The sequence below is a fragment of the Aythya ferina genome (genome assembly GCF_964211825.1).
Source record: "Aythya ferina genome assembly, chromosome: 12".
Classification (NCBI taxonomy): Eukaryota; Metazoa; Chordata; class Aves; order Anseriformes; family Anatidae; genus Aythya; species Aythya ferina.
This window is the reverse complement of record NC_140308.1, coordinates 15363164-15385069: the sequence shown is the minus strand read 5'-3', so window position 1 is coordinate 15385069 and position 21906 is coordinate 15363164. Positions and strand designations below refer to the sequence as shown.

The following is a 21906-nucleotide window of genomic DNA, read 5'->3' as shown; positions in this document are numbered from 1 at the left end:
TTCCTCCAGCCTTGCTCTGCTTCACTGTCTCAGGTCCAAGGCTCCTAGAGAAGAAATGCAGTCTGTTTTCACTCTCTAATGCAGCAAAGGTGCAAGGTTGAACAACCAGAGCCTAATTAAAGCACCGGATTGAAAAATCAATACACATCAATATACACCAGACATTATACTAAACAGTGGAAAATATTTTGTCAGAACAGAGCGGAGTGTGAGCCAGTGTGAACTTCTGGTCCTTTCATTTTCTTGTTTTGCTCTTTTAGGCTTTGCTAGGGATCGTGCAGGTTGACAACACACATGCAGACACAGATGAGAGAGTTGTTTCCCTGTCAGGGAAAACCTCTAATTAAACTTTTACACTTGCCCCTCGTTCAAAGCACTGCTTTAAAAATGCAGAGCTGCTCTTGTTTGCCTTCCAGGTATCCTTCCAAGTACTTCAGTTTCTAACTGCCCACCTGAAAAGGCAGAGTTGTTCCCACTGCTCTCAGAGCTATGGAACATGAAAGTGCCTCTGTCCAAAACTGCTCTTAAGCATGTAGTTAAGTTGCAGCCGCATTGAGCCAAAGGGATTTAAACACTGCTGAAGCACTGACTCCATCACTGTCCTACCTTAGCACAAAGCTCCACAGAAATGGCCTGTACTTGTTTCTTCCTGCTGCCATTGGTGCCACTGACCTGCTATCTGGCCATCCTTGGAGGAGGAGAGCCCAGAAGAGCCACTGATGGCCCCTTGGGAATGCCTTCATTTGCTGGCCACGTTCTGTCCCTTGATGCACGTTAAAGGCTGTTGGCAACCGGGGGGACACCTGAGCCAAGGTGAGCTGGTGAAGAAATCTTCAACTCGTTGAGATAACTCTTAAATTTTAATCAGCACACTCTTGTTTGCTGCCAAAAATAATTTAGATGATGAATAAATGCATGTGGAGTGCATGCATGGCTGTAATTCAGCCGTGGTCACAAACTTTGCCAATAATGCATGCAGCAGAAAAAAAATTATTTATTACCTTTAGCATGCGGTAATAAGTCTTGTTTTCTCAAGCTAGAGTCCGGTTTGAGCTAGGCTGAAAGGCTGGCAAAGGTATGGGGAGGAAATTAATGTTTACTGGTAGGTACCAAAGCAGGGATGAGCTCAGCAAGGCAATGCTGGATGTCATCAGAGCCGCTGGGGGGAACCTGACTGCCCTCATGCTTCCTGAACTGCTCTATCTGGAAACCAGTGGAAGGTCCTGCGATGAGCTGCTGGCACAAACAGACCCCGGGCAGGTTGGGAGGGGAGGGCTGGGGACTCTGCCCCTCCCCAGGACACCCAGCAGAGCCACCAGGCTGCGGTGACAGCAGCGAGCATGAAGTGGGCACGAGGCACCAGGCCCAGCACAGTGCCTGGCATGCTGAAGGCATCAGCTCGCAAGCGTGTGCCATCAGTGGCATGTCCTGCTCCTTAAAGGGCTTCTTCTAGCCACGTTCAGTACTTGCCCATGTTAAGTCAGTGTGGGGTTGTGGCAGGGGTGCTCTGGAGCCCGGAGCTCGAGGGCTCAGCAGGTAAGAAGTGAGAGCTCAGGTTTGGGGCAACAATGCAGGGAAACCAGCAAACCAGCCCAAAGGCTAAGCCTGGGTTTGGGGCCATCTCTGGTGCATCAATAATCCCCTGGTCACCCTGGCGGTGCACATACAGCATGGCACAGTGATGCCAAACTTGCTCACTAGCTTTACTCAGTGTGCATCGAACCAAAAGAGAAATTGGAAAACACATTTGTAACAAATTAACCTTAAATAAAACAGAAACATGGGGCTCAGTGTCATGTTTTTCTAGTGACTAGTACATGTAAAACAACAAAAATACAGTTTGCAAGTCAAGAAAAGTAGCGGCCTGACCAGCTGCCTTTGGCTGGCATGGGGAACCAGACGGAGATGGACGAGTGTCTGTACATTAGAAGAAGGTGTTGACTTGAGTATTTTGACTTTTTTTTTTTTTTTTAAGGGAGATTGCTGCTTACAAAATGACTCAATATGTATAACTATCTATCAACCCATAAAGATATCTGCAGATATGCATGAATACACCTGTATGCAGAATGCAGAGCTTTTTCTGTTTCGAACATTTTTTATCTAGACCACATTAAAAGATGTTCTCCTAAGGGAAAATGTTTCCTAATTTCTGCTCCATTTCAGGTGAAGACAAGTGGAAGTCTTTTAGTTCAGGCAACTGAAGCAAACAAAAAATAAATACACACACACACACACATATATTTGACAAACTCTGTTTTTTTTTTATGGGACAGGAAACCAAGGAGCCTTATATTACAGCATTCAGAAATTGCTTCTGGATGACAGCACTCTTATTCGCTAAATACATACCTTTGATACAAAATACTGACCTGCTGGAAATGGTTTCACAGAAAGCACGAAGGACGCAGAACTGTCTTGCTCGACAGAGTTACAGAAGGGAGGAATCAATAATCCTGGCAGATGGGCACTGGTGGGGCTGGAACGAGCCAGGATGAAACCACCATCATGGAAATGAGTTAAGCTCCTGCAGACGTAAGTAAAAATAAATGAAATTGTGGGGAGATGGAAGAGGTGGGTGAAAAGAGAGTGACGGGCTTGATTTAAAATGAGTACTGGGATACAGTAACACCTCTCCAAAGCGCAGGATGAGCAGAGGTGCTGCAGGGTGCTCAGGGCAGAGCCTGTGCCCAGACCTGCAGGGCTGCCACGTGGCCCTGCTGGGACCAGTGGGACACTGCACCCTGGACCCTCGCCACCTCTGGCGAGCATGCGCCTGCCTTGCGTGTCTCAGAGTGATGGCACATGGAGGAGAAGGAGGTGAGGTGAGGAAAAGATTAAATTTGGGGCAACCTTCAGCCCTGACCTCCTAATTCTACATCCTGTCTTCCCTTGCACCTCATTACTCATTGGGCTGTCGAGTCCAGACTCCAGCCTGCCAGATTAAGGACTGCAAGTTTATTTAAAAGGAAACAAAACAAAAACACACCAGTTTTCCTCATTCTTGGCAGCCACCAGGATGCCTCCCTCCGCAGGACCACACAGGGAGCAGGCGGTGGCACGCTGACAATTAACTCGCCCGGCTGTGCTGGGAACACTGGGGGGGTTTGGAGGCTGCGGGGCATTTTTGGGTGCTGACCCGGAGCTGGGCTGTCTTCTGCAAGGCCGCTCTGCTCCAAGCCCCGTGGGGACGAGCCCTGTGGCCCTGTCTGCCGGGGTCTGGGTGCCCGCCGGTGCGTGCCTGGGCTTCTCGACAGCTCCCTGGCTGCCCCCAAGGGCCTCCCTGCTCTGCGCTGCTCTTGGGGAGGGATGGGAGGCCCAAGGGGACGGGGGTGTGATTTTACTTTCCTTCTGTTTCATCTAAAGGGACAATCAGGCTCTTTTGGGGCTCTCCATCTGTGTTTCACATTCTTTTTTTTCCAGACTTGCATTCATGGGTGTTGCCCAGAAGAAGAATTTCCTACTTCTGGTCCAAAATGGGGAAATTCTTAGGCGTAAAATCCAGCTCAGCTGTGACCCGTAAAGGACCTCATACTGCTGATACTGTGTCAGGCAGTCAAGTTACATGACTTAACTGCAGAAAGGAATGGATATACATTTTTTTGTTTGTTTGTTTTTAACTCACTAAATATGTTTAAATGTATGAAGGCGCTCAGAACATTTTCAGTCCTACTTAAAATTAAAATGTGTGAAAATTCACATTTTTTTAATTGAAATATTCGAGTTGATGCAAAACCTTTGCAGTGTCCACGAAGGCAGGCAACACAGCGATGGGACTGCACGACGGACTGTTTGTGTGGGCATGTGAACGTGAGACCACAAGCAGTGAAGTCACACAGGCAAACATTCAGGTTTCATTGTGAAACCACAGACACAACAGAAATTGCTCTTCTCACACCGTGCAGCTGGGCTCGTGCTAGGATAGCGCTGGCCCAGCTTGGGGCAGAAAGGCAGACTTGCAGCACAGCCAGGGGGAGCAGCTCGTTGCCATCCTGAGGATTAGATTCATGGGTGCCCACTTGAGAAGAGCCACAGCCCCAGCAATAAGAGCTCCTTCTGCCTGCCAGGGCCTTTAGGAACGTTTCTGCCGGGCTTTGTGAGGGCAGGGAGTGCTGTGTGGGTGCAAGGTATGTGAAAGGACATGTGGATGTGCTGCGCTGTTGCACTTGGACTTTGTCTACAACTCAGACCAAGGTGCTGCACCTTTTTTCTACAAGGAAAAGGTGATATCGTATCACTGATGAGAACAAAGTATTTTTAACTATCTCTGCTTGTGCCCTTAATTGTGGGTAGCTCCTAACAAGGGCTCAGATCAGCATACCTGGACACCAGCACTCAGGTGTGTGTAAATAGGCCCCAACAGAAGGTCTAGAAACACGGCTGAACCTGGCAGAGGCCCTGGAGGATTCAGACCCCCTGTTTGCTGTTAAACACCCAAGCAGCGTGTAGCTCTGCTCTTGCATCTTTGCCTGTGTTGCACTGCTCAGACCCAGCTTGCTGACCTACCTCACCGCAGCTACAGCTGCTCAGGCCCTCGCATGCCTTCAGGCTCTCATTCCAAGAGTGCTTCTGGTGCCAGAGGGTTTTGGCAACTGCTGTAATGTGCATGATTATTTCCACTGAGGAAACCGTTGGTGATAACAGCGATGAGGAGGTATGCAGGGTGTAAGCCACAGCTTGCTGAAGGCATGAGACCATTAGGGTACGTAAGGATAAGCTCCTGGTGCTGTTCGAGAGGAAGCAGCTCTGCACATGAAATAATGTCACGTTAGCAGGGAAGTGAATATGCTAAACATAGTTTAACCCCTGAGCTGCCCCCTGTGAATAAAGTGTTTCCAGAAGCCTTCACAGACTTGGCTTGAGCTAGGTGCTCACTCAGCTGATGAAAACATTACACGCCCTCTGTCCAGCCAACCTGATATATTCGCTAAGCCTTACAGCAAAAGGAGATGTGTTTTGGCCACTTTTGTTGCCAAGTTGCCTGATACCAATGTGGACGTTATGAACTCCAGCAGTATTTTAAGTTGCTGCGATCTTAAATTTTATTTTCTTATGCAGCTGCCCAAGCCAGCTTACATGCTGATCAGGATCTGCTGCAGCCTGGGAATAATCTGGCACCAGCTTCTTGTGCAGGCAAGTAAATCCTTCCTGACATCAATGAACTGAAAAATTCTGAGGCCTGGCAGTGACAAAGGGAATAGTGAATGAGAGCAGTATTTCTTTATATTGATCTACCTTTCCTGCTCATCTACTAATAACATTGGCTGTTTACCCTCTGTAATAAGTTGTGATGGGTGTTTATGCGGGTCCTTGCTTTCCAGTTCTCCCAGTAAGTGCCAGTATGCACAAACCTAGAAAACCCCCCAAACCCTAAGGAACCAGCTAGGGCTACATAAGAAACAAGTGTATTAATACTGTTAAAGCTTGCAATTCCATCTCGTCTGACAGATTTAGATGTTGATTTTATGCCTAAGAATTTCCCTGTCTGATATTTAAAGTTTCTTCAACCCAGTCTACCACACACAGGGAGCAGACCCCCTGCAAAAGAAGGGGAGAGACAGGACACTCACCCCATGGCCCTACTCTGAATTTATGCAGCCACTTGGGGAACCTGGGGAAATGCTGATACCATTGTCCCAGTCCCATATCCCTTATCGTAATCTAAATACTGGATGATTTTACAGCCTGAGGAAGGTGCGGAGGAGGGTGGAAAGTGGGTACAATAAAGGTTTATAAGATGGCGAAAAAAATTGTTGAGAACAAGAATTTAAGATCTCCTAGTGCATGTTCATACAACACAGAGAAACTGTGGGACTCAGAGCCCCAGAATGTTGTGGATACTAAAAATGTCCATGGGCTTAAAAAAGTGATAACGTGAGGTAATGGATGAAAAGAAAACATTTATCAAGGGCTACAAAAAACAAAGCAAGATGCCAGCTCTGGCTCAGCTAATGAGAGCTGAAGGGAGAAAGCTAGGAAGCTATGCTATGAGGGTAGTGGTACATATTTGTCCTACTGTGGTCTCTTTCTTAAGAGTCTGCTCCTGCTTGAGAAAGAAAAATATCCTTTCTGGAGAGGACATTTGGTCTCATCCTCATACAGTCAATCTTATTTCAATTTTTTTAAAAAGGCAATGGTTAAAAAATAAAAGCAGTGATACATATCTTAACAGATCCTGTTCCTACTTTTCTGATATGGGAAGACGCACATTGTCCTGATGTTAAGCATACCTTGGAAGTGACCTGTGTTATGCTGCTTAGCACAGAGTATTTTGCAAGTATCCTTTAAGTTCATACTGAGCCAGTGGGTTGGTACTGCAGCGGGAGCCAGCCAAGCAAGCTAGAGGCAGCCAAACAAGCTAGAGGATGTTTTCCATGGAAAAATTCTAAGCTCCAATTTCTGTGTTTGATACCAAGTAATCAAGAAATAGCTCTGCATCAAGACAAAAATCTCTGTTAAAAGTTTAAGCTCAGAATCAGATTAAAAAAAAAAATCCAGGAAAAAAAATGATTTTCTCAACAGTTGATGGACACTGCTGTATTGGGCACCTTCAGCAGGACCCAGGTGAGGACCTACTTGTGCCAAGCACAGTACGGACTGACAGCAAGACAGAGAGGCATGCATTTCTCTGGGCATTAAATACCACTGCTTTAGCTAAAAACTCTCCATCCCAAAGCATCTACAGGCTGCATGGGCTGAGCCGTGTGCAGGAATCCCACAGCTGAGGGAGCCTGAGCCACCAGTGCCTCCTTAATATTTGTTGCTGGTCCACTGTCAGGGATTATGTCCTCACCCACCAAACCCTCATCGTTGCCATCAAGTGGGCACGTTTAAAAATATATATATTCACTTCAATTACAGCATTTTTAAACTATTTTTGTAAACTGGTCACAGATGCACAAACTCTACCCAAAGAAGTCCTTAGAACAGCATAGCTGGTGAAAAGCAGAGGCTGGCTAGCCAAGACAAGAGGTGACTATGCAAAACTTACCCCGGCCCTATGCTCATATCTTACCTTGAAGTAGTTTGCTGGCACAGTAGGGAGTCCTGTGTGAAGGTGAGGCTGTTGCTTCCGCCCTCTTCATGCACCAGGTAAAACCTTGGCCTAAAGAATGTCAACGGGATAAAATCCAGCATTTCCCCTACAGCAGTCTTCTCACAGTCTGGATTTGAGTTGGAGCAGGACAGGGAGGCCGAAGACTCATTAAAACCTGAGGCAGAGTGGGAGCCTGCAAAGAGCGTAAGTGTATGCCAAGAACAGAGGCAGCAAAGTAAGATGGGCTACATCAAATGCATCCGAGATAATTTGCAAGGATAGGTCTACCAAGGAAAACATACACATTAGTGCAAGCAGAGGTTTAGGCGAATCTAAGGAAACTGCCTTAAATACATCACAGTTGCCTTTCCAGTAGCTCAGTGTTTTTTCCCCACAGTAGTTTCTCGTGTTTACTTTGGCATTTGTGGGGAAAACATCAATGAGAGCGCTGCTGTGAGAGTGCCCTGCCGTATGACGTTGAGCTGTTCCAGTACCACAGCAGCTATTTTCCAACAGATTAACATTCAGATACTGGGAAAGTTCATCCAGTTCACATAAATCTGCATAGAAATTTTATTAACTTATAACTTTTTTTCACTTGGTGGGCCACCTACAAAATGAAAACAGATTGCTTCCATTCTCGTAAGATAGAAGAGGCAAAATTAAAAAAAAAGTCTATAAAAATATATGCCTTGCTGAAAAGATGAAAGTGCTAATCTTTCAAACAGTGGCACTTGAGTTCCCAGCCCCTCTAAATAAAAACAACAACTTAATTGTGTCATTACTGGATTCATTTTTTCCTTGGTTGCACTGAGGAGAAACATGCCATCAGAAAAAAAAAAAAAAAAGAAAAAAGAAAAATGGATGCAAGCAAAATAAAGGCACTGGGTTGGCACTTGGGAGATCTGGTTTCAGTTCCTGGCTCTGTCAAACACTTCCTATGTGACCTTGTAAATGTCACTTTTGAGCATGTAAAACCATCTGGCCTGATCTAGTGAAACATGTATTTAATTTTAAGATGCAAGTAGTTCCACTTCCATCTCACACGCCTAAATTTAAAGACATGTTTACATGCCGTGCTGGTTGGGAGCCACACCGCTCAGCCCCTGCCAGGGCAAAGCGGGTTCCCCCTGCTGCCTACAGCGTCCTGGCTGCGGGGTGGGGATGAACAGCATTTTGTCTCTTTTGGCCCCAACTTTTTCAGGGTAGAGGCAGCCACTCTCCTCGTGCGTGCAGCACAAGCACGGCTGGGTTTCCCCACTAAGCTCAGGAGTAACACAAATAATTGGTATCGATAAAAGCCACAAATTCAGATGCTGGTGTTGTAAATAAAATCTGCATTTAGGCACTGAGATACTGGCCTGATTTTCAGAGTTGCTGAGCAACCAACACTCATCAAGTCAAGAGCCCATGAATGCTTTGTACTTCAGAAAATTAGGTCATTTATTTGAAGGCTAAAAATAGAAAATGAACCCCAATTTCAAGGTTTGAAAATTTGTCTTCAGCTGTACTCTGATGCTAGGTTCTGTCCCTTGCCCTTACAACCAGCCATCTTCCCAAACCTTAGGTAAAACAGATTCAGAAGTAAAAAAAACGTCATTTAACCATTTCACTGCTTTTAAATGTAATTAAAAAGACGAGAATTCTACCGAGACATTTAAAATATATGTATATAATATACATATGCGTATACACATGTTTTTAATGTACATGGTATATACAATGTTATTTTATGGCACAGCAGATGTTTCTTAATTCCCTCACACCACACACTGAAGCAAGATTATGCCAGGCTATTTTATTATGAATAATGCGCTTGCTCCATCATTAAGTGGGTTATTAAAGACATAAACAAACTTTTATGCCCTGCTTTTCAACAGCTGCTGGTGGTCTACAAAGCGATAATCCTGCTTTCAGCAAATATTCTTAGACTTAAAAATAAATAAATAAATACATTACGTAGGGAGCCAGGTTGACTCGTGAGTGGGAAGATCGTAACTCCGGCATCTCCAGCGCCATGGAGGCAGCAGTGGCATTACTTCTAAGCCAAGCGCAGAGATCGCAGGCTGGAAATGAGATGGCTGCTCCATACATCATTTCTTCCCAGCGCCACACAGGAACTCCTATGCTAAGCAAACAAGCCTGACTGGCATTTATTTCAGCAAGGACAGCAGGAGAGCAAAAATTTAAAAACAAATGCTGGTTTTAAACAAACAAATAAACACATTGCAAAAATATTCTATACATGACAATAGCTGTTTTTTCCTTCCTAATTAATTATGTGGCAGAGGCACGGTTGCAGATCCTGTAACCTCAGCTTTGAAGAAAATCAGCTGAGTAGGTTTTATAACTTCAAACAAAAGGGTAGAACGGGACAATAAAGGTTACATGGCCATGTTCCGTCACGGGCGCTCTAGCTATTAATTTAAACGGATGTGACCCCTACATGACAAAGCTCCAAAGGTGTACAGGGAAGAGGGTTTATTCTTATAAATAGGACTGATGCCAGGTCAACCAGGCCCCCTCGCTTTGGACTTCCTAAAGAAAACAGCTTCAGACAGCTGAGCAAAAGAGTTATGGAGAGTGCTGAGATAGGAAATATCTACGGTTCCTGATATATTATGATTGGCCCAGGGAGCAAGGAAGCTGAGAGCCAAAGGTAGTCCTAAAGGGTGCTAAACTGTACAGCGCTAACGTACACAACAACATCCTCATACAAGCAGATGTTTAAAAAAAAGGAGCGGGGGGCTGGAAATTGTATTTAGACCACATTGCTTTCACCCTAGGGAGGAAAACTAAAAAAGGGAGAATGTGGAACCAATTTTCAAGCTTGAGCAACTGAAAGTCTATTAAATGATTCTGTCATCAACGTGAGATGAGAAAAAAAGTAATAATTTATACAACAAATTGGGTAATTGTAGCTGCATGGACAAATGATATTTCTTCCCTGATAACTGAATAAACATTGTTACAAGAGAAAGGTTATAAGGAAATAGCCACTTTGGTGAACTACAAGCACCAGGTCTCCTGCTTCTGTTCATATCAAAAGGAAGGCATTACAGACTGAAGGGCATGCATGCTCTTGATCACAAACAAATATTTTGAACTACTAAGGGGATTTTTTTCAGTAATTGAGCTGCTAAAGATGGGCTCAACTGCATATAACTAGAAGCAATCTCAGCCTGATTAATGCATTATGTCAAATTTAAATTAATTCTCTTGAAGACACAACAGTGTAAACTGGAGGAATTAACAGTAATAATATGGCAAACATACCTGTATTTGTTTACTGAAACTACTATTTTCTTAAACATAAACTGCATAAAAGGTAATAATACAAACAGTTGAAACCTGTAGTAGGTGCATCCCAAAGATAAATAGTGGGAACGCTGTGGAAGCAAGAGCAAATCAGGGAGGGTAATGCTGGGGTGTAAGGCAATGCCTTCTGCTGAAGCTGACTGAATACTGGGATAACACAGGAGAGGAAAAACCTGAAATACACTGAAAATCCAGCAGCCAGAACACACGTGGGAACGCATATCTAGCGGCCAAATTCCTAAGTTTCAGGGCCTTCAAGTTTTTATTTTCTTTTCTGCCACAGCCTTCCTGTGGGATGCTGTGCGAGTCACTTAATGGCCTCTGCGCCTTTGTATTGTTCTGGGCAGGATTACGCTGGATTCTGCCTGCGGAGTCCGGGCCCTCGATGCCAGAAACCCTTCTTGGAGGGTCACTACTGAAGTACAAATTTTTAAAAAACATATTTAGCCTGGGGACTTGCAACATATAAGCCTGACCTCCAAACTCCCTACTCCTCATATTAGGAAGAGGCCACACACATTTTCTTGGCTGGGCTCATCTGAAGTGCAAGTACCATTAAAAACTGACCTTCCATGGGGAAAGGAAAAGCACTGAGCTCCCTGCCAGGGCCACGTCCCAAACAGTGATGCACCACCCAAACGTGACAGAGGAGGTTGTAAAAGGAGTCTGAGTGGAGATCTCCTTCCAGTTGCATGGTGAGACTGAAAGGTTCAGGTGTGCAAGGTGCTGAGTCGCTGCGGTGTCAACAGGACCACACGTAGGCTCGAGGAGTGGCACGTGCTGAAAGGCTGCGCTGGGTGAGAGGCGAAGGGCTCGGCTCCTCTGCTCCACGCTGGGCTTCGAGAAGCTGAAACAAGAGGGGGCATAAAGGAAAAAGGATTTTTGTTAGGATCAGTCTCCTGTTTTATCTGTCTTTCTGTGTATCCCTCCTTCTACCCAAATACATGCATGTGTGTAAACAGCCAGTCCCTCGTGCCTGAAATGGAAAATAATAAAAATATATTTACATGGGTTTAACATTAGGCTATTAAAAAGCTACAGTCAGTATAACAGAGAGCAGAAAAAAATTACAAAGAATGATTTGCATAGCAAACACATTTCACAGTTGTTTTGGACAAATGCCCTCGGTAAATATGTTTAAAGTCATGTACAACAAGAATATTTTATCACAAGTAACCATGTTTTAATAAATGCTTCGTCTTTTTGTATTTCATTCTTTCTCATCATAATAATAGAAATATAACACCATATATCACTGTAGAACACATTTCCACATAAACGCTGATAAGCACAAAATATTTTTCATCATTTACATTTTAACTGTAATAATATATGGCAGGATTAAAGCTGCATCCATCATGTGTCTAACTAACCTTGCTGTAATGAATTTTTAAATGTAATGGTTTCTGTCACAAAGTAAAATCATACATAATATCTTTTGACACAGTGTGCTGCTATACGCAAGGTTTTAAAACGTAAACGCAACTTCATTTTTAATTACATTTATAAACTCAAATCGCTATTTTCCTTTCTATAAACCGCAGGGAAAGGAAAAAAGGGTGGGTCTGTGTCAAGACTGCAAGTTTTTTTTTTTTTTTTTTTTTTTTATGGTACCTCGCTGGCAGGAAGCGTGCACATCCATGAAAAAGCGCGTCGCCCACCAGAAACAAAGGCTTCTCAAAATCAGAGGGAGCTGAAGCCTCCCCGCTGCCTGAAGGGCCTCCCCGTACCCCAGGCGCCGGCTTTGTGCCGAGCCGAGGTGCAGGCTCCGGCCGGGCGAGAGGGTCAAGGACAGGCACATCCCCCCCCCCCAGCCCCCTGCCCTGGCCCCGCTTGAAATAACAAATAATCCGGCTCGCTAGAGGAGAATCATTAAAAATAATTTGCGCAAGCTTTCTGTTTGGCGAGCCCTTTTTTTTGATACGATATTTCCTTCAGTGATTATCGCTGCGGACATGTTCCTGCCATATGGATGGGAGCCGGGCGAGGAGGCGGCTCAATACCTGAGTGGTTAATTAAGAGCTGTTGCTGGGCCACAAGAAGCAGGTTTGAAATCCCTCTTCACTCACCGACAATGAGTAGCTTTTTTAGCAGCAGAAGTCACTGGGGACAGCCAGAAGCACAGGGTAATTATTTGAGATAACATACAGCTGAAGAGCGCGTGTGCGCGCGCGCGTGTGCGAGGCTGCGGAGGGGGCGCGCGTCTGAAAGGAGGGCAACAGTACAGAAAAGTCTATAATAAAAAGGTCAACATCTCCTATTTTTCCGTACGGTGTCGGCAGTCTGTAATGCCTTTTTAGAATGAATGACAACGGATTCTATCTTTTTTTTTTTTTTTTTTTTTTAAATGAATATCTTATTTTGTATTCAAACTTCGCAATTGGGAGCGCGGGGCTGCCGGGGCAGTGAATAAGCTATTGGCACGTTATCAGCACGGATGCTGAAATGACTTTGATTGCGTTGTTGCAAAATAGCAGTAATTCCGACATTAGCTTGTGGAAACCCTGTGCTCGCTCAAGAACAAAGAAAAAAAAAAAGCAATGAAATGAAAGCCATGAATGAAACGAGGGAAGTCTTCAGCTTAGAAATTTTGGGCTAATTTCTCAGCAGGGTAAATCTGCACACTGCCACAGAACAGCAAAGGGTGTGTTGGCTACCAACGAGGGGCTCGGTCAAGCCAAATGAGGATTTGGGCTTTGGCTACCACATTGCTTGTGGGCAGGGGCACCTAGGTTACCGTGTGGGCCAGTTAAAACACAAACCAGGGTCCAGCAGGCATTTCCACGGATGCTCTTGCTGCAGTGCATCCCATTCACAATTCTTCCTGGCGGATGTAAAGCAGCAAGGTAGTTTACAAAGGCATTATTTGCTAAAGTGCTTCATAGCTAAAACATTCATTAAGCACTGGACCAAGGTGCCATTCAAGTCCACCACTGTCCAACACGTAGACAGTTTTCACCTGGTGGAAACCAAAGGCAAATCGTGCAGTAACACACTGGGGTGCCGTACTTCTTTTCTCAGAGCTGCGGAGTATGAACGTCCACTTCTTCAGCCTTCAAAGCTCAGTTCTTCTACATTGGGGGCTCAAAATGCTATTTCCCTGTTTGTTTGTTTGCTTTCAAGATAGCTTTTCTACTTTCTTCCTGAGCAGCCAAAGGATGAAACCTCTGTCATACGTTTTTTGGCATTTCCAGAAAATCCCACATGTGATCTCCAACTCGAAAGGCTCAAATCTCCATCCAAACAGGCACTCTGTGAAGCTCACACGAGTGCTTAGCTTTGTGCTGTGGGGTAAAAATAAATTCAAGAAAGAAGAAACAAAACCCACAGCCTCCTCCTCCCCGCACAGCCCTGTTCACATCTTCTCAGACAAGCTGGGAGCTGTTTTGCCAGAACAAGCTGAGACTCCGAACAGAGGCGACAGTCCCCTCAGAGGTTTGGCAGTTATCAGGCGTGGGCCGAACCCCCCAAAACTTTTCACCGGCGGGGGGAACTGGGGCATACCTGATCCCCTCCTCTTTTCCCAAGGCGGATCTCACCAGGCTTTGATGTTCCTGGAGTGCACACAATACTGCTCCAGCAGCAGCACTTTTGCCGGTATAACTGTCTCAGCTTTGTTTAGAAACTGCCCAATATGTTAATTATCTCCTTTACCTCCGCGGCATTATACTGTCAAACCGTACAACAGTCTTTAGAAAATAAAAGCTAACACCCTAAGCTGCTGTACCCAGATCCCATAATATCTATTCACTGACAATGCCTGAGCTGTCAGATCAGAAGAAGCTTCATTCGAATAAAGGTGGGCAGATGTGTGATAATGAGACAGAAGCATACAGATGCTAATATAACTGTTCAGCAGAGCAGGCTCGTCTTCGTTAGGCAGACCCAGGTAGCAGCTGCAGACTGTCAGACACTGGAATGCTGCTTTCTCTTGATTCTCATTTAAGATCAGCTTCGTTCGCTGTCTGTCAGTGAACTTTTCTCTCACAGGAGCCTGGACCCCTAGGTGATCAGTCACATTTCGACATAACTAGATGTCAAAAGAAGTTTAAGTTGTATGACGAACTGTGATGCATTCCCTGTGCTGGCTGGCAGTCTCAGCCCTCCAAGGCGTCTTGTTAATGATCCACCTGGAAACTCTAGAGTATTTCCCGTATTTTGTTTTCTTATTAAAATACTGGCTAAGCCTTTGTCAATATCCATGTCAGCAACTTTAAGCTCAAGACAATATTATCACAAGCATAATTTGATTTAAAAATGGAACCAAGGACCCACACTGCCCAGGCAGCGGGAGACTCGCATGGAGCGAGCAGGATGCACGCTTTCTGGCGCTGTAATTTAGAAACATCAATTAAAACAAAACATTTCTGGTCTTCTCCTGGGCAGAGGCAGGCCATGACGAGGCAGAGGAAATAAATTTTCCTAAAGTTGTCTTATGAAATACGGCTGCAGCCAGCCAGCTAGCTCAGCTGATGAACACAACCAGGAATAAGATAATGGGGAGCCTCCGTGGATGAGCAAACAATTCAAATGCACGGGAGCTTGGAAACACAAATAACCCGAGATTGTCATTTCACATACTGCTGAAACCTTTGAACTGGGAGTCTGAACTTCAGCAGCCTTTCATCTGTTGCTATGAGCTGTTTACCTGCTCACACTCCCTGGCTTCAGAAAGGAGACAGGCTGAGGCTACTTTACATAACATACATATGTGCACACACAATGCACCAAACATTCTCCTACAATAGTGCTGTGACAAGACCCAATATTACCTGGTGCTTAATCGTGTCAAGACAGTTTGTGCTGTCAATCTCAACTCCCTTCTTTGCTTCTTGGCATTTGAATTTCAACATTTCAATTCTTGTTAAGATAGCCAACGTAACATGTCCAGATACAATTAACAGGTTTCTTTTGTTCTTAAATTTCTAAATTAAAAGGCCACGAGGGAAGCGATTCAATGATTTATGAGATCCTTCCTTTTCTTTTTTGGGGTGGGAGAATTGTGTGTGTTTCAGCCTGACGTTTGCATTATAGGTTTCATCCAAGAACAGCTATCATTCAATTAGCAGAATTGCTGAAATCACAAAATCTAAAATGCTACTGTTGCTCACGATCAAAAGCCTAAGGCAACTTGCTTCCTGATGGGTTAAAAGGAAACATAAGGAAGTAGGAAGCTCCATCCGTGTTGGTTCTGAGCTTTCTGGCATCTCCCTCCCAGGCTGGGAGAGGGCCACCGGGGGAGGCAGGGGACCACGCCACACAGCCCTTGGTTTGCTCTGGTGATGCTTACATTTATTCCTCTTCCCATACACACAGATCCAGCTTTTAACGGCGATGAACGGTAGATCTGGCAATCTGTTTCTTTTTCTGCTTTCCCCTTATCAATATAATTCTTAATTAAACACTTCTTATGGCCTGTTTATATTCACTAATACTTTCTAATATAAAACAAGATGTCTCCCCCTAGATTCTGGTATTTAGTAGCCTGAAGCTCATTAGTGCATGTGTTCTCACCCAGGAGTTTTAAATATTTAACTAGCTAGGATTCTTTCAAGAGGTCTTAACCTTATAATTTGTAATAACTTGGGGATCTCATATCTGAAGTGTAAGTTATTAAAAATGTTTCTTCCCTTCACCCTGCATTGATTTCCTACTTCCAGCAATCAAACTAAGAGCTATTACGCCAAACAACTGCAGCTGCCTATTTATTTCATTGTAGTAAAACATAAGTGATGATAATAGATTTCCTAATAGAGATTGATCTTCCACAAAAGCCAAAAACAAAGCACGCACAGCCTGGGCATACAGCATATTATGCATTATGCACTGCATGGTTAAAATCATTCAGCTATAGAATAATATAGGAAGGTCCGCAGAAATGAGCGTGCTGACTGATCTATCTGTGCACAGAAACGTATTACTTCTGTTGCTTGTAATGGCCTGAGCATGTGATACAAGTAAATTTTGTCTAAAAATTATCTAAGGACCACCTAATGTGCTCTGATGCTACTGAATGTCAAAAATGTCAGCAGCTTCCAGTAATGACTCTCTGACATAAACAGTAAGGGAGAAATATTACAGTTACTGAAGGAGTTGCGAGGACGAGCATGCATTTTCATGAGAGGGCTCTTTGAATGGCAGCAAGTACTCAAGCAGGCAGCTTTCCCTGCCAGTTAAGCTGGCCAAAGAAAGCGCTCTTCCCCTGGAAGACAATTAAAATGAGTTAAATGAATTAAAAAGGCCCTGCACAGTTAAAACATGGTCAGAGGTTAGGAACAGTAGTATCTGGATTTATGAAAATCATGTGGCTGCCAAGCCTCAGAAATTGTGTGTAACAAGGGAGCCATTCGAGTAGCAACATAAACAGCTTTGTAAAATTGAGGGCAATATACATAATTCTTAATTTCTAGGAGATGATTTCGTCAGCAGTTTTGCCATCTTAGGACTTGGATAAAATACTGATTTTTAAAATCTGATTTTTATCAAGCTGCTTTCCTTGGGAGAGGGAGATTAACAATGTATTTGTGAGCTAGGAGCAGCAGATAAATGAAATGCCCTTCAGTTTGTTATATATGTTTATATATATACATCTGGTTACATGTGCCTGTCATTCTTTTTTTTTTTTTTTTTTTTTTTTTGAGGAACTAAATTATAACAGAGAGCAGGAGAAACATATGTTGTACCTAAAATATGCACACCTCCTGCTCCTTTGTGTAAGAAGACATTCACCTGCAATCAGGTATTTAGCTTGGGTGTTTATGCAGGAGCAAAGAGTCTGTCATAATTACTCCCAGATATTTAAGTATTAATCTTGCAGCAGAAAGCCCAGAATGCTCTGGTATACTTTTTTACCCATTACATACACAAAGTCTATCAGAAAGCATTTGTCTCCACACCCTTTATTCACTTTCAAAGGGTTAAACAGCCTATTTACAGGGCTGTCAGCAATCTGTAGCCCAAATCATGAAAAAGTCTGGCCTAGTTTTGTTCAGCATCGAGACTTGTCTTCTTGGCCTGTTGTTGTTACCATCATGTAATATCCATGACAATCGTGTTGTGCTTTTTAGGGGCTCTGTAGTGCTAAATCTGAGGGGCCATTTTAAGCCAGTAAAGGGCTTTATTTATGTGGATTTGAAAGAGTCTTGTGAAGGGCCTTCCACTCAAAATCCTCTTCAGCAGGTCATCCTGGTTTCAAAAGGATTTAGATGCAGAGGCAGTGATCAGTACTTCTATCACGTTCTAATAGACTGACATGAGCATTTGTGCCTGAAAGACAGGGGGAAAAAAGTGATGCAGATTTGCCCTAAATTGGACTGATGCACAAAGCAGAGCGCGCCATTGACTGACGAGGTAACCCCTCACACCCTTCCTTTACACTTCTAACCGGTGCCGCACAAAGAGGGAGCCGTGGGAAGCTGCATGGGAGCAAAGCATATCCATTTTCATGGACCATATGGAAATTTTGTTTTGTGTACAGAGAAAGTGTCTGATAACAGTGACCTTAACTGCCATATGTGTATGGTGAATAGTAAACAGAGCAAACCACTCAGCTCTCTGACCCTTAGCATATGGACATCTCTACCAAAGGAGAGTTTTCACAGCACATCCACTTTCACTGTCATCTCACTGGTAACCCAGGGGATTTCACTAGATTTGTTAATGAATTGCTCTATTGACTTATATCTGAGCTTGCCTCATTAGAGTAGAAGAACAAAATTTTTATCTATGTTTTCGTGAAGGGGACCAGAATGCCCCTCCTTTGTTAAGAGGTGGGTAATCTGTGGGGCTGTCATCTGTTTTGAGCTAATTTATTGTGTCAGTTTAAGAAGGCTCTTCAGTGTTCATTGATGCTCAAGCTCCACTCCAAGCCTCTTTAAATCAATTTTTTCCTTGTGAGTGGAATGTTTTTTAGGCCCCTGCTTGGTTTACAAATAGCTGAACATGTTGTTACCCTGGTGCTGGCTAGCTTTAGAGTGCCAAATACAAGCAAACTCAGTGAGCCTCCATAGCACCACCTGTCATGAAATGGCTTTCAAAGCGGCTACAAGCCTTGTACAACCTTGTACCATTCACCTTCCCCACCCACCATCACTCAAACAACACTTCTTCATAAACTCACCCGTACTGAACCCAGGCGTGTTACAGAAATCGAGGGTGTGCATAGATCATAAATGTTCATATTTCTACCATGCTGCAGTTAGTGATGGACCATTGCTTTAGGATTTCCAGAGTTTGCAACACAGACTGGCCTCTGGTTAGTATACCATGATAGCCATCAATTAACATGTTATTAAATAGTACACCAATAAAGAACACATTATGCCTAATGGCCAATGTGGAATCAGAAGGTATTAGTAAAATGAGATTCAATAAAATGCAAACCATAAAGATAAGCTTCTGAAGATTGGATCTGACTTCTTGTCTCTACTTCCAAGGAAATAAATGGTCAGTGCAGTAAACCTCCTTCCTGCCAGTGCTCTAACTGCCTTGAACACACAACATAGCGCACGGCACGGGAAGGAACAGACACTTTGACTTAGAGCACTGCAGCGTGGCTCTTGGAGACAAACAAAAAACTCATTTTTTTTCATATCCATGCAGAACACACAGTTTTGATGATTCTTTTTAAGACCAAGGGACCTTGAAGACACAGCGTAACTGCAGATCTCTGGATCCATAACCAATACATCAAGCTACCAGACTCGATGGGTATTGGCCTATCAATTTACAAACTCCTGTTTTCCCCTTCTCCCCCTGCTGCCCATGAAAAACACTCCACATTTAAAAATCACAAGTCACACAGAGTATTTGTTGCAAACACTGTAATTTCCCCAGAATTAGAAGCAATTCAAAGAATGGTAAAAATAGCTGCCATTTGCACCAGCGAACTTGGCACTTTGCACTGCAGTCAGTTTGAGGTATGGGGGAAAATTCCAGCAGCCAATCTTCAGATGTGAAGGGCTGCATTATTTTTTATAACATTACTATGAAATTGAAAAATATGAATCCAAGAAGACCTTTGCATCCTTGCAAGATGCACGAGGGAGTGATGTGAGTTATTGTAACTTCAGCTACTTTCTATAGCAAAGCATATTGTATGGAGGTCCCCTGCAGTTTCAGAGCTGGAAGCCTATTTTCGCTGAAGGGTGACCAAATTCTGCAGTCCTCACTCAAGCACAATTCCCACTGAACTTCCAACAGGAGCTTCCCCTCATCAAGAATTCCATTACTAGCAGTCAACATTTTTTTCCAAATCACTAGCCAAAGTGGAAGGTGTGTTGAATGAAAGTAGCCCCTTTTTCCAGCTTCTACAGATGATTTATACCCATACATTTTCTGTGTAGTTGAACTTTTGGAACTCACATTATTGGGCTCACGTTATTTTGAAGCTTTGTGTAAGGCTTTGGCTATGCTAGACGTATCTTGAAATGTGTCGTGGTGCTGACCAACTCTAGCCAAGCAGCACAGCAAGACAGACTAAAGATGTTCACAACACAAAGGCCCTACCTGCACACTGGAGGCAACACCAGCTCATTTCTCTGCAGGTGTTTTTCTCTGAGTTGCCATGGAGTCATTGGCTCACCCGGAATCAACTCTGTCTGCACAAATGACTCATCTTGCTACCAAAATCTATGTGTAGGGATTGTTATTAAGAATCCAATATTAATCAAGCCATGGTATTGGAGTTGTCATAGTTATTTCCTACTCTTAGCACAGAAAAAAACGATGTTCTACTATTTCAAATAGCACAGTGAGAGAAGTGTGGGTAAATACTAATTTTTTTCACTGGAAAAATTATGTTGCACGTCGATAAATACCAAGATGTGAAAAGCAATCTGAGAGCGTACAGGGAACAGAAAACACATTTCTGCAGGGTTCACTCCTTCACTGGCTGGCATGGCTGTCAACCATCTGAGCCACTTTCACTGGGTAAATCCTGCAATACTGAGTACAGGAATACCCTAACACCTGGTACACCAAATATCAGGCAGAATTTCATTACAATTTTGAAGTAAAAAACGCATAAGCAAAATGCTTACTTTACTTTTCGCCGGAATTTTTTTTTCAAATCTTGCTTTATATAGGAATTAGTTTAAAGCCATTTGGATTATTTATGTTCATTTAATCTAGGGATTTCTAGGCAAAATCTATCAAAGGAAATTAAAGTAAGTCCCAATTGCCAGTGCATGAAAAGATATGATGCTATCACAATTAAATGATGGTCAGGTCATTTGTTGCAGTGAAACTGGTGCATTACAGGTTGATAAATCTAAACCTGCAACTTTAAGAGATTCAGAAAAAACATGAAGTTCATTCTGGCAACAATCTATGTTGCTTCTCCTGTTTTAGAGTGTTCTGCTCTTTGAAAATTGCTAACCAAGTCCACTCATTTTTACTACTTTTTTTTTTTTTTTTTTTTTTAAACAAACAAAGAAAGAAAAGAACACCACCACCAAAACCATCCCAGGCACATTGGTTATGTTTTCAGACTGGAGCTCATATTTGATTTCAGCTCTGAAAATAAATGTCTCACATTCCCCATTCATTCATAACGCAAAACAAGCCTGTGGATCGGTGCAATAAGCAATTCCTGACTTAAAAGACACCATAGGCTGAAAAATCAGGATGGGTGCTGAAAGTTAAAACTTTATCACAGCTGTATGGAAAAATCTTGCAGAGAACCTGCCTACACCATGCATGACTCAAGGCTGTAGTCTTTGACCCTTACCTTCCTATATTGATAGGATCACACAGGAAAAGATATAATTAAAACGAATAAAAACAAAAAATAGAGAGATAGGAACACTGGGACATTTAAAACAACCTACGCACACAAAAAAAAGCAACATATATAACTCACTAGGATAAATAAATAACTTCAGAAATTCATTCCTTTTCTTAGTTTCATTGCAGAAAGAACAGGTACAACAGAGCTCAAAAAAAAAAAAAAAAAGAAAAAGAAAAAGGAAAAGCTGCATGTATCATACTTCAGTGGGCTAACCATATTCCTTAAAATTACAGATTTGACAGTAAAATGGCTTCATAAAATACAAGTGCCTGGGTTGCATAATAGCTACCAGAGAAATTGCTATAATGATTATATGAAATTATGACTAATTACTAGTATCTAAAGGGTGTTTCACCTTATCAAACAGTATATTCACACACCAGGAATAGATACAACAAGTAGTAAATACAGGAATTGAGATTCCATGACAGACAATCCTTTTTTTTTGTTTGTTTGTCATGGATCTGAGGAACAGATCTATGGGGATCCCTTAATTACCACTAGCAACTGATTAACAGATCAGAAACAACATCAACCACTTAACTGCATTTTGCTAAAAATTCTGAGTTTCTGTTCATTTGTTTTTGTTTCACACTGGAACGATAAGAAAAAACCCTGCTAAATAGCTTCAAATAGTTGAGCTGGGATGGAAAGTACCAGGTTTTGATCCTCTACCTGCCATGCCAGGACATCAATGGACAGAAAAAGTGTTCACACTGGGCCTCAAAGCCTTACTGCTGAGAACTCTGTCAAAACCTAAAAA

General features: G+C 43.1%; 1 protein-coding gene across 2 annotated transcripts in view; it reads right to left on the bottom strand.

Annotated features, from left to right (window-relative positions):
• Positions 1 to 8688: 8688 nt before the first annotated feature.
• The window catches only part of LOC311443263 (uncharacterized protein), a 471777-nt gene continuing 458559 nt past the window's right edge, over positions 8689 to 21906 (bottom strand). For both annotated transcript variants that reach the window (XM_084533324.1, XM_084533325.1), the window contains 2 exons: positions 10922 to 11191; positions 8689 to 9164 (listed from right to left, as the gene is read on the bottom strand). In XM_084533324.1, coding sequence (XP_084389450.1) covers positions 9078 to 9164; positions 10922 to 11191 — 357 coding nt within the window. In that variant the 3' untranslated portion in view covers positions 8689 to 9077. The remainder of the gene's footprint in view (positions 9165 to 10921; positions 11192 to 21906) is intronic.